The sequence below is a fragment of the Theropithecus gelada genome, chromosome 8 (genome assembly GCF_003255815.1).
Source record: "Theropithecus gelada isolate Dixy chromosome 8, Tgel_1.0, whole genome shotgun sequence".
In the NCBI taxonomy this organism is placed as follows: domain Eukaryota; kingdom Metazoa; phylum Chordata; class Mammalia; order Primates; family Cercopithecidae; genus Theropithecus; species Theropithecus gelada.
Genome location: NC_037676.1, coordinates 38943000 through 38956897, shown reverse-complemented (window position 1 = coordinate 38956897; position 13898 = coordinate 38943000). Strand labels below are relative to the sequence as shown.

Below are 13898 nucleotides of genomic sequence, written 5' to 3'. Positions count from 1 at the left end.
TTCCAGGTATTGTGATTAGGACCTTGAGGGCTGGAGAATGTGAAGGGCTTTGAGACATGATGACACAGGCCACAGGTTGCACTTGACCAGTGTCCACGTGAGGAGAGGGACTTCTTAGCATATATGAACTTGGCAGAGGCTGCTCAGTGATCAAGATACTAGATAGGCCCCCTGGAATTTAGAAGCTATTCCAGGTATATGTGTGTGCACAGCATGGAGGGTGAGGGGCAACCTTCAATTAACAGAATTTATTTTATTCTAAATTGGTCTGATTGACTGGGTGTAATGGCTCAGGCCTGTAATCCCAGCACTTTGGGAGACCATGGTAGGTGGATCACTTGAGGTTGGGAGTTCAAGATCAGCCTGGCCAACATGGTGAAACCCGTCTCTACTAAAAAGACAAAAAAAAAAACAAAAACATTACTTGGGCGTGGTGGTGGGACCCTGTAATCCCAGCTACTCAGGAGACTGAGGCTGGAGAATCACTTGAACCCAGGAGGTAGAGGTTGCAGTGAACAGAGGTCACGCCACTGCACTTCAGCCTGGATGATAGAGCGAGACTCCGTCTCAAAAATAAATAAATAAATAAATAAATAGGCCTGATTAAAAATTTCTCATTTTCTACTGCCAGGTGGAATGAGCTCTTGAGATAGAAACCAAGTCAATAAAAGCATTTACATTTATTTGCACACTAACCACATCGATTTACTACTTATTCCCAGTTTTCTTATTTACTTGTATAAGATCCATTCTTTCATTTTACAAATACAGATTTTCAGAGTAAGAAGAGAGAATAATTCTTCTAAAAATAAAGAAAGGCATTACAATACAATTTGCAAATCTAGGTACCATGTGGAAAGTCTCATCCGTTCTCAACGTTCCTGTATCATTAACTGCTCATTTTCACACTGGTGACATCCAAGTCCTTATTGTCAGCATCCTCTTTCTTCCACGTCTCCACTGGAGCATTTCCAACCTCCTACCACCAAACTCAACACATTCAGGGAGAAGAGGGCTGGTCTGGGACCACAGAAATCCTTGTTCTAATCTTGGAGGCAGTGCTCAGTAGGAACTTAATGAATTTTTAAGTGAATTTGGTTTTTTTTGTTTGTTTGTTTGTTTGTTTGTTTGTTGAGACGGAGTCTCGCTCTGTCGCCCACGCTGGAGTGCAGTGGCCGGATCTCAGCTCACTGCAAGCTCCGCCTCCCGGGTTTACGCCATTCTCCTGCCTCAGCCTCCCGAGTAGCTGGGACTACAGGTGCCCGCCACCTCGCCCGGCTAGTTTTTTGTATTTTTTAGTAGAGACGGGGTTTCACCATGTTAGCCAGGATGGTCTCGATCTCCTGACCTCGTGATCCGCCCGTCTCGGCCTCCCAAAGTGCTGGGATTACAGGCTTGTGAATTTGTTTTTTAAGGAAATCAGTAGGTAATGTATCCCCGGGCAATTTTATCTGATTTTTGAAATTCAGATTGGTTTTCTATTACTTGGCGAAGAGAATGGGGTACAGTCACTCCTCTGGGGGGTTCTGCATGAGGAAGTATCCATGATACTTGCTGTTAAGCAGTGATCAGGTAGAGAAGGAAAGTCTTGGCCACATCAACTCTCCTTTGTGAAGTCAACAGTTCTCGACAAGGAGATTATGGTGCTCTGTAGAGCAGGAACATGAATAGGGCTGAGATCCTTCCTGGATGATCCCAGGCAGAACCCTGACCCTCATTCTCCAGGCCCACCTGCCCTCCATGGGGGCTCTGCATTGCTGGGGAGAGCGCATTCTCCTAACCATGTGGGTGAAGGATTGACTCCAAGGTCTTATCCCTGACACTCTTAAGGAAGCTCATAACTGCAGTTCCACCTGTGCCCCTGTCTTCTAAAGCCTGAGGAGGCCCTGGGAGATGGTTTGGCTTCCCACGCTTTGCCTTGGCCGCAGCTGTGATGAGGTATCTGGTGACCATGGTGATGTGATAGCTCCGCAGGTCTACCAGGGCCTGCACACACTGGTTATAGGCTGTCAGCAAGTGGTCCTGTCCAGAGGACAGGACGTAGTCCCTCAGGGAAGGTGCCGAGTGGATGTCTTCTATGAAGGCCTTATGGGAAGGAGGCATGTAATCCCTCATTCGGTACAGAAAGTCAGCTGAAAGAAACAATACAACATAATGTCATAGCTCCACATGGAAATATAGCAGAGCTCATCTGCTTCTTCTTCTTTTTTTTTTTTCTCAAGATAGGGTCTTGCTCTGTCACCAGACTGGAGTGCAGTGGTGTGATCTCAGCTTACTGCCACCTCTGCCCCTGAGTTCAAGTGATCCTCCCACCTCAGTCTGCTGAGTAGCTGAAACTACAGGTGTGCGCCACCACACCCAGTTAATATTTTTTGTATTTAGTTTAGTAAAGACGGGCCCTTGCTATGTTGCCCAGGCTTGTCTTGAATTCCTGGGTGCAAGCGATCCCCCCACCTCAGGCTTCCAAAGTGTTGGGATTACAGGTGTGAGCCACGGTGGTACCCAATCTTGTCTGCTTTTTCAGACAGGAATGCACCAGAAACTGTTGCTGGTGTTCTAATTCAAATCTACCTTGGCCCTTTCGTTTGCAGACTTCACATACTCAAATGCATATTTCTAACTGTTGACAGGAGATGGAGAAGAGGAAACAAAGTAAGCACATCTCAGATGACAGAGTTGGCACTAGATTTATTTGCCAATGTATAAATATTTACTAGATAACAAATGTAAACGAAGTATCCAGTTGGTAGCTGCTATGAGGAGTATCTTCAAATGTAGGACACAAACCCTTGAACTGACTAGCTGAATACTCTGGTGAATTTTGTTTTCCTCAGTGCTTTGTTTTGGAGGGAGCATAAGAAAAGGAGAAAGTTATACAGAGTCTGTGAAGGCAAAAAAGATAAAGAATGAGTCACTGTGTTAGTAACAGCCTCTTGAAGCCAAATGGTTTAAAAATCAAATCAGGCCGAGCACGGTGGCTCAAGCCTGTAATCCCAGCACTTTGGGAGGCCGAGACGGGCGGATCACGAGGTCAGGAGATCGAGACCATCCTGGCTGACACGGTGAAACCCCGTCTCTACTAAAAAATACAAAAAAACTAGCCGGACGAGGTGGCGGGCGCCTGTAGTCCCAGCTACTTGGGAGGCTGAGGCAGGAGAATGGCATGAACCCGGGAGGCGGAGCTTGCAGTGAGCCAAGATCACGCCACTGCACTCCAGCCTGGGCGGCAGAGCGAGACTCTGTCTCAAAAAAAAAAAAAAAAAAAAAAAAAATCAAATCAATAGATATTTATAGGAAATTCATTATGGGTTTAATAGTATGCATGGTAAGTAAATCAACCACTGACATCACCAAATGCCAAAATCCATGAAAAATTATCACAGTTCTAAAGAACCAACTTGAATCTATGACACTAAGTTCTGGTGATTCTTTTTCTTCTAATCCAACTTGAAAACTCCATAGTATGAAGTGTCTTGTTTGCAACTGTTAAAAACTTAACTTGATCCTGGCAGGTAAGAAAATGAGCAATTTCAAGCTTCCAGGGTGATAGATCCCTCTGCTAGTATAAGTAGATTTGGCTAGAGGTTGCACCATTTTGTGGGGAAGGACTTTCTCGGAAGAGCCTAGACCTGTTTCCAGCTGGCCCAGGCTCATAGCCTTCAAACTCTACATCTCTCCCCCATTTCAGAAAAAGGAAGCTAGTTTCTAAAGATCCAAACCAAAGTGATAGTGAACAGTTGGAAACAGAGCAACGTTTTAAGATTTGGAAGTAAAACCCAAGATCAAGCTGAGATCTGATATTCCAATATTAATTGACTTGACACAAAAACATTGGCAGTCATGTGGTTTCTTGGCTGATTTAGAGAAGTATAAACTTCATGACATTTTAATTTATATTTGGTTTTATCAATTGGTTAAAAAAAAAAACAAAAACCCCTCTTCTCTTCCACCCTCTCCTCTTAAGGGAAAACAAAATGTCTGACTTACCACTTTCCTTGCTGTGACGAATGCCTAAGAACTCATCAAAGGCATGAAGCACTGTGCTCTGAGCTGCACTCCCGCCCGAGTATTTCAGGGGCTCTTTGGAAACTCCTTCATACATCAGCCCTGCAGGCATTGCTGGGTTATCTTTCCATCTAAGCAAGAGTAAAAGTGAGAGAGAAGAAAGGAGCGCAGGTAGGTAATGGTACATTTTCTGACATGGAAACTGAGAGTGAAGGAGAAAGGGAAAATGATTTCAATGGTAATTTTAGGGTGAGGGATTGGGGGTATCTTTGTAGGATAAGTACTATAGCATCATCTTCACTCCAGCTTCATAACAAGCTATAAATTCATAGCCCTGTTCTTCCTCATCTAAAGGGTTATTCCAGAGAAGTAAAGGCTATTTAGAGAGGAGTTTGTAGCACTGGTCCCATGACATATTTATTGCAAATACTCGGTTATAAAGATGTCCTCAGTGCTGCTCAACAGGAACATTTCAGGGGCTCTGGAAAAATCTTCTTCACTTCCTTCGCTAATCTCAACCTTGATGACCAGACACTTATAACTCTGCCAAGTAAAGAGCCTCACAAATATACACAAAAACCCACAATTGCATACATGGATACACACAAATGAAAACACACACACACACACACACACACACACCCCTTTGCCCTTCCCTGAAACAGTGATAATTGTTAACAAGTCATCACAATAAACTATCAATGCTGGATATTACCTAACTTTGTAATCTGTAATGTACAGATGTTACCTGACTTTGAGGATGCCTTTATCAAATACTTTGTTGACCACAGGTATTGATAATAAGGATGGATGAGAAGAGTAACAGCAGGAAGCACAGAGCAAGCCTGTGCCTTACCAGAGGCTGAAGTCAGGGACATGCAGAAAGGCTGGGACTGGGCTGCCGGCCATGCTCCACGAAGCAGCTGTTCTCTCCTCCCTTCCCTTCCCTCTCTTCTCCTCCCCACCTTTCCTCTCCTTTGTCTCTCTGATTCCTGTTCTTCACTGTTTTCTCTGAGTTCCCCCTCTTTATGCCTCCATCTGTTTTACTCATTTTCCTGTGTCTGACTTTGCATAGTCTTGAACAATCACAGAGTGTGTGGGCATGACTTTATAATGAGTCCAAAACAAGAACAAGCTCATGTCACATTTGCACCTACCATGCTGTATAGTTTATAAAGCATCTTCGCATTCATTTTCTCATTTGACTTCTTGTGTGTAGATCAGGAGAGGTTTTTGGGTTTTTTTTTAAATACTTCATTTCATAGATAACTAACAAAGACTTAAAGCAATTAAGGTTCCAGGATCATACTGTTAAAGGATGATAGAAACAGAACTTGATCCCCAAACTTGCAATTTTCCATCTTCATTTCTACAAGAACCTCATATGTGGATTTCCATTTTTACTAAGGAATATCGTCTTTTCCTCCTATAGCCAGAAACAAGTTACTTTCTTTGTTATGAGTTTAAATAACAGATTTACATTGATGTGGCACCATTTTTCTGTAATTCTGAACGTCATTTTGCTCAAGAGAAGGGACACACGCACACACCATATACACATACAAAAGCCACAGACAGACTGCCATGTTTGCTGTTCGTGATATTTTCCAAATACTGCTCTGAGGCTGGAAGTGCTGTAGGGAGCCAGGTTGTTGTCACTGGGGGCTCCTTGGGTTGGCTGTGCTACGGCTTTCACTGGGTAAATAGCACGGTGGCCTTCGTAACTCGGGCACCATCAGTCTGAAAAGAGATGTGGTACAGAAAGAGTGCAGGGGAATGGCAGGAAGAGGAAAGGAGAGGTTACTACTGCCAGGTCCTGACAGGCTGCAGCTATTAGGAGTAAGGCCTCTACCTCTATCAGATATGGAATTTAATTTTAGCTTTGCTATTTATTAATAGTGAGCCTTGGCTTAGTTAATTAACCTCTCTGAGCCTCAGCTTTCTCATCTGAGAAAATTAGTATCTACCTTATTGGATTATTGTGAGAACTAATTAAAATAATACTTGCCCAGGGCCTGGAACATGTTAAGCATTCAATGAATACTAGCCATTTTATCATAATTTTTAGAGTGAATGGGAATCCCGGCTCCCTTTTCATTACTGTTTAACTTTGTACAAATCTTTCTGAGCCTTTGTTTTCCCAATTTATATTTGCTTCCTACAGCTGTTGAAAAACAAAATAGGCTCCAGAGAGGTTTTGTGACTTGTCCGTTAAGACCCTGGTCCAATAAAGTTGATGAACATTTTATGGGGAAGAAATATGAAAGACATAACTGCTATTGGGTGATACATGGGCACACTTGTTCGGGTTTTTCTTTGTAATCCGGTTGATGGTCTTATGTAGTTATTCGGGGCTCTTTCACTAGCTCCTTCCCATCTTGAGTACTGCTAAATGTTGCACTCTCAAAGGGTCAGTCCATGGACTGCTCACTACTCTCAATTTCCAAATGGTTTTATCTAGCCTCATAGATTTAGAAAACAACTATATCCCAGCTGGATGGGGTGGCTCACGCCTGTAATCCCAGCACTTTGGGAGACCCAGGTGGGGAGATCACTCGAGGTCAGGAGTTTGACACCAGACTGGTCAACATGGTGAAACCCCATTTCCATTAAAAATATAAAAATTAGCCTGGCATGGAGGTGCACACCTGTAGTCCCAGCTACTCAGGAGGCTGAAGCAGGAGAATCGCTCGAACCCAGAGGCAGAGGTTGCAGTGAGCCAAGATTGTGCCACTGCACTCCAGCCTGGGTGACAGAGCAAGACTCTGTCCTATAAAAAGAAAAAACAAAGCCTATATCCTGACTATTTAGAAATGTAAAAAGCTATTTACACCTATAGCTGGACCTCTCCCCCATATTCCGGACCCATATATCCAACTGCCTACTTTATATGAAAGTGTCCCTAAACTGATCTCCTGATTTCCTTTCTTGTTTGCTAAACCTGCTTCTCCTATGGTCTTCCTCATTGGAGTAAATGATGTCTCTGTTCTTTCAGTGAACCAGGCCCCCAAAACCTGCAAATTATCTTTGACTCACATCTTTCCATTAACTTTGATTTCAGTACATATCCACAATCTGATCACTTTTCAACACTTTTAGCCCTTGTACCCTAGTACAAGCCACCACCCTGGATTGTAGTGATAGCTTCTTAAATATTTTCCCTGTTTCCATCTTAATTCTTGGAGTCTGTTTCCTACTCAGTCAATACAGAGATGATTTGCAACTGAAGGCAGATCACATTGTTATTCTTTTCAAAACGTGTCAATGTTGTCCATCTTACTCAGAAGAGAAGCTGACAAAGCTCTACATGATCCGGTCTCTACTGTCACCTCACTCTTTCTCATTCTCCCCTGAGTTTTGCAGTCCTGCTGGCTTCCTGCATCTCTTCCACCATGACCAACATGCTCCCACCTCAGGGACATTGCACTTGCCATTCCTTCTTGCGACTCACTCCCTCACTTCCTCCAGGTATCTGCTCAAATGTCATAGAGGGTTGTGGCACTCTTGGACCACAATAAACAAGAAAATTTGGCCACTGTATTCAACAGTCCCTAATACACTCTATCCTGCTTTCCATTTCTTCACTGTGCTTATCGTTGTAATGTATATTGTATGATGCTTTTATTAGATTTACTTGTGTATTAATTGTTCATCCCTCACCATGGAAATGTAAGCTCCAGAGGGGCCAAGTTGAGGGTTGGTTTTACTGCTCTATTCCCAGCACCTAGAACTGACATGGAGTAGGCACTCAATATGTGATAAATGAATGATTTAAAAATAGCATCCTATAAGTATGTATTATATAGCCAGAATATGTAGACCCAAGCATAGTTCTTGAAAGAACGTGGCCAGCTTAAAAGAGCCATCCAGTGTCTCAAATGGTCAAGGGACATTAATCAATCTGTTTTCAGTGCCTCGCTCTGAAGAGATGTCACATTGAAGGTGACAGAGCAAATATCAGCATGAAAGTCCAAAAAGATAAAAGAAGCACATCTACTTTCAAAACTCCTGTTCTCTAGCTTGCAATTCTAGTCTGAGGAAGGGAAAGGGTGTTTCTTTGAGCAATCCAAATATTGCTCCCATACGTTCTCAGGCACAAGCTGCTACTGGGAAAAAAGAGGAACCATTTTCCTTTCAAATATCTGTAGGCATGATTATTTTTAACCTTTCTTGTAGCAACCCCAAGAAAACGGGAAGTTTTGGTAGGAAAAAAATGAGATGGTTTTTTTGCAAGGGCTAATAACTTCCTCAAGAAATTTAATGTGAGTGGAAACTAAAGCTAAAAAGAATGAATATGTGTCATCTACACATGAAATATCTCCATTCTCCTAAATAAAAATGTTTTTTAAAAAGCAAGCAAAAAGGCCGGGTCTGGTGGCTCATGCCTGTAATCCCAGCACTTTGGGAGGCCAAGGTGGGCAGATCACTTGAGGTCAGGAGTTTGAGACTAGCCTAGCCCACATGGTGAGACCCCGTCTCTACAAAAAATACAGCCGGGCTGGTGGCGGGTGTCTGTAATCCCAGCTACTCGGGAGGCTGAGGCAGGAGAATCACTTGAACCCGGGAGGCGGAGTTGTGGTGAGCCGAGATCGTGCCACTGCACGACTCTGTCTTAAAAAAAAAAAAAAAAACGTGCCAATACGGAGATGGAAGAAACCACACGACAAGGAGTACTGGATGCCTCAAGAAGCTGAGAGCAGCTCCTGTCTGACAGCCAGCAAAGAAACAGATCTTAGTTCTGGAACCACAAAACACTGAATTCTGAAAACAACCTAAATGAGTTTTGAAGGGAATTCTTCCCCAGATCTTCAGTTAAGAGCCCAGCCCAACAGATAAATTGACTTTGGCCTTTTGAGACCCTAAATGGAAAAGTCAGTTGAGCTTGCCTGTGATTCTGACTTACAGAATTGTGGAGCGATGAAGGCATATTGTTTTAAGCTACTAACTTTGTGGTAAATTGTTGTGTAACAAGGAAAAACGTATAGATTTAGAGAGCAATGTGAAGCACAAAGGGATTTTCCAGAATTAGGTGCTTCCTAAGTGCCAGTCTGTTTCTGCATCTATAGTATAAGGCCACTATGTGGTAGCAGGACATTTTTAAAAATGGTCCATTTTTCTTTTTCTAATCCTTCAAAGGTATACAGAGAAAGTCTAAATACTAAGTACACTCTCAGCTCCATTTCTGCACCCTTCTTTTTGTTTTCCCTTTTCCCCATAAACCATGCACCCATTACTCTCAGTCTTGGAAATCTTTTTGCTTCCACTCTGTACCCGCTACAAGGAGGATTCCACCCCCACTCTCTCTCAGGCTGGACTCTGTTTGAAGTGCTTCACAAGTCAAACCCATCCAATCTGGAGAAAATACTTAGTATGTGTTGCTACTCTTTCCTTTCACCAATGTAATACAGTAGATTTTTAGCATTTGCATGTCCCTTGCTGTATCCAGACACAGCTTCAGATTATTTCCATTGATAGCATTTCAGGTATCTCCTAGTTAATAAGATGGCCCACTAGATGATATCTATTTGACATATTCACCTCATCCAGCGATTGCCTCCACCTTTCATTTTTCACTGTTTAAAAATTAAACAAAAACAAACCAAAAACTCTTAATTTCCAAAGTTAATAGGAAGGCAATCTGATTAAAACATGCCAAGGAAGGAATGGCTAATTTGTTTAAGCAAAGCAAGTATCTAAAAGTAGAGTTATCGACCAGGCGTGGTGGCTTACGCCTGTAATCCCAACACTTTGGGAGGCCAAGGCAGGCAGATCACCTGAGTTCAGGAGTTCGAGACCAGCCTGACTAACATGACAAAACTCCATCTCTACTAAAAATACAAAAATTAGCCAGGCTTGGTGACAGCCACCTGTAATCCCAGCTACTTGGGAGGCTGAGGCAGGAGAGTTGTTTGAACCCAGGAGGCAGAGGTTGCCATGAGCCAAGATGGTGCCACTGCACTCCAGCCTGGGTGAAAAGAGCAAGACTCTGTCTCAAAAATAAAATAAAATAAAATAATAGCAGAGTTCTCTCTGTGGAGAAATCTTAAGCCATGTGACAAATCTTAAGCCATGTTTCATATTTCTGAGAAAATATGAAACAAATGGTTTGGGGTAGTGTCTTAGTCTGTTCCTGTTGCTACAACAAAATACATTAGACTGGGTAATTTGTAAATATAGATGTTCCTTAACTCACAGTAGGTTACATCCTGATAAACCCATTGTAAGTTGAAAATATCATAAGGCAAAAATGCGTTTAATACATCTGACCAACCAAACACCTTAGCTGCCTTTAAATGCACTCAGAACACTTACATTAGCCCACAGTTGGGCAAAGTCACCTAATACAAAGCTTATGTATGTCAACATGTTGAATATGTTATGGAATTTATTAAATACTGTACCGAATGTGAAAAACAGAATGGTCATATGGGTACTCAAAGTAGTTTCTACGGAATATGTATGCTTTTGCACCAACATAAAGTCAAAAAATGGTAAGTCAAACCATATTGAGTTGGAGACTACCCATAACAGAAATGTATTTCTCACAGTTCTGGAGGCTGGGAAGTCCAAGACCAAGGTGCTGGCAAGTTCAGTGTCTGGTGAGGGCCTGGTCTCCACTTCCAAGGTAATGCCTCAAGTCCTGTGTCCTCACATAGTGGAAGGGACAGGGAATTGAAAAAAAAGGAGCAAAAAGGGCCAAATGAGCTCCATCCAGCCCCTTTATAAGGGCATTAGTTCCACGCATGGGGATTGTTTTCTCCTCTCAGAGGAGACATAATCACCTCCCAGAGGCCGCACCTTCAAATACCTCATCATCATAATTAGTTTTTAACATATTAATTTTGGAGGGACACATTCATTCAAACCATAGCGTAGCTCTTCCAGGAACTTTAGAAGAAAGCTTCGATGCTATCCAACCCTATACTACACTCCCCACCCCTCTACCTGCCTTAATAACAAGAGGAAAAAGTAGATGTAAGTGATAGAACTGTGTGAGTGACACACTGTGTTTTTCTTCTCCTTCTGTCATTGAGCTATAATTCTAAGAAAAGTGAATATAAATGGATCTAGATTGCCTAGGAGCAAACAGTTTGAAAGGAACTATTTAGCCCTCAGTGTTATTTGTAGTGCAGATAGTATCCCACTTCTTTTACCTGAGAGTGGATCCCTAGCAAGGGTCACTTGGTATGTTTCTTATGCTAGGAAGCTTCTGTCTCTTTCTCCCCTTACACATTCAGTCAATGCTACAGAGACTTCACACAGGAAAACAAGTGAACTATACTTACCCAGAGAGAAAGATCCGGATGACTGAATAAAATATGTCTGGATCTACATGATCTGGAAAAGCAATCAAAATGTGAACTTTGCTACAGGCAAATAAAGCAGTTGGTTACATGTGCATGGACCCTGCTGCTCTCCAGGAGCTCCTTCCCTATCTGATATGCACAGACCTGGAATGAAAGCTGCAACAATGGGGGATAGAATGTTCTCTTCTGCAGTTGCCCTCATGGGTGCTCCCAGAACTTCTAAACTATTCCACATGCTGCCCTTTTCTATTTGTGGTTCTTCCTTTCTCTGTACTTAATAACAACAAAAAAGAGATCAAGGCCATCTTTTAAAATTTCATATTTTAAAAAGGCGATGTTTGAGAAAATGAGGGAAGGGAGGAGAAGAAAAGCAGAGAGAATCACCACTCTCAAGGCTTTCACAAGAGATGAAAACTAAATTCACCGATGCTGAACTGAAGGTCTGAATATTCAGCAAAGGACACAGGAGCGGAGCAAGTGTCCCTTGCCCAGGGATTGCCACACTAGGTCAGAGACAGGTTCGCTCACCTTCATGTTTAGCTGCCTTCATTAATATAAACAACTGTTTTTGATCTATTCCAGTGTTTGGGGATAACTGATTCTTCCAGTTTATTAACTTGTATGTAAGGAAGCCTGCCCTCTTATTTGTACTAAATTTCTTTTCATCAACTTTTGAAGGTTGTTCTATTGTTTTCACGTAGCGGGACACCTCTGAATTCTGTCACCTGGCATATGCCTATCTTACTGAGATCTCTGTCTGTGTCTCTGTTTCTGAGATATCTATCTATCTATCTAATCTATCTATCTATCTATCTATCTATCTATCTATCTATCTATCTATCTATCATCTATCTAATCTATCTATCTACATCTGTTATGTGAGGACTAAATAATAACATCTACTTATTATCTATCTATCTATCTATCTATCTATCTATCATCTATCTATCTACATCTTTATGTGAGACCCAAATGATAACATCTCCATACCATCAACTTCCTTTTCCAACCATCATACATAGTCTTTGATCCTATTTCTTCTTCCTGCTCCCTAATTTCTCTGAAGTGTCCACAAGCCTGGGTGACTCATCTTCCTTCAGCCTCCAGCCCTCCAGATGCTCCTTGGTGGTACCACATTCTGTATGCTCACATGTGGCAATGCCCCATGCACTAGATTTTTACTGGGTCCTACTTCTATGTCTTTCTTATTTGATGCTCTCTTTTCACCAAAACTGCTAAAAAAACTACTACTTTTTGCTGAAGCAGAATGACTGGCAATACTTTAATATTTTGCCCAACTTAACATATTAAAGGAGGAAAAATGAAATGACCATTTCAATAGGTGTGAAATATCTTTTATGTAAAATGGCTTCAGTAGATGTAAGAAATCCATTTACGATTAAAACAAACACGCAGAAAACTTCAGCTAATTAGGAATAAGAGGAGATGTTCTTAAATGGATAAAAGGAATCCACAGAAAGCCTACAGTGCATATTATGCTTAACAGTGAGATATTAAAAACAACCTTTTCTTTAAATGTGAAACTAAACAAAGATCAGCACTTCCACTCAATACTGTGTTAGAGGTCCTAGCCAGGAGAATAAGAAAAAAATACTAAAAAGAGATAAAAGTTGTAAATTTTATAAATGAAGAAGCAAAGCATTCCACTCAAACAACATAATTTATAAATAGAAAATGCATAGGATCTACTAATAATTATTAGAATGAATAATAGTATTTACCAAGGTGCTAGATTTAAGGTTAATATTCAAATATCAATATCATTTTTGAAACTGGCAATGAACAGGTAAGAGGCAGTAAAATCAAAAGATACCATATTTATTAGAAACAAAAATATCAAGTAACTATGAATAAAGCAGAAGATAGGTAAGCCCCTTAGCTTGAAAGAAATTGAAGAAAAAACTAGTAAATGAAAGGATATATTTTCTTTTTTAAATTTTTTTTTGAGACGGAGTCTTGCTCTGTCACCCAGGCTGCAATGCAGAGGCATGATGATCTCAGTTCACTGCAACCTCCACCTCCTAGGTTCAAGTAATTCTCCTGCCTCAGCCTCCTGAGTAGCTGGGACTACAGGCATATGTCACCATGCCTGGCTAATCACTGTGTTTTTAGTAGAGATGGGATTTTGCCATGTTGGCCAGGCTGGTCTCAAACTCCTGACCTCAGGTGATCCATCCACCTCGGCCTCCCAAAGGGATATATTCTCTTATACCATATTCATGGGCAGGAAAACTCAATACAAATATCTAAAAGAAGAAATGTATTGAAGAGAAGAGTTCTCTGTCTGGATATATTTCAGGGCATGGGACAAAAGAAGAATATTCAGCAATATGAAGAAATGATTTGAGGTGGTTCACCCAGGAATTTTAGTTACTATTTTATGCTATTCTCTGCCTCTCTACTTGCCTTATTCATAATACAGAAATATTAAATAGAATATCAAAATCATGTCATTTTTCTCTAAATTAATGTAGACATTTAATAAAATTTGAGCAAAATTTCCGAAATAGATTTTTATTTTAGTTTAGTTTAGTTTAGTTTAGTTTAGTTTAGTTTAGTTTAGTT

The 13898-nt window shown here is 41.3% G+C and overlaps 1 protein-coding gene across 1 annotated transcript in view; it reads right to left on the bottom strand.

The window, feature by feature from the left end:
- Positions 1–1773: 1773 nt before the first annotated feature.
- Positions 1774–13898, bottom strand: part of IDO2 (indoleamine 2,3-dioxygenase 2) — a 78438-nt gene continuing 66313 nt past the window's right edge. Inside the window, exons 9-11 of the mRNA XM_025394787.1 lie at positions 11292–11343; positions 3988–4136; positions 1774–2132 (exon numbers count right to left, since the gene is read on the bottom strand). Of these exons, the coding sequence (XP_025250572.1) occupies positions 1777–2132; positions 3988–4136; positions 11292–11343 (557 nt within the window). The 3' untranslated portion in view covers positions 1774–1776. The remainder of the gene's footprint in view (positions 2133–3987; positions 4137–11291; positions 11344–13898) is intronic.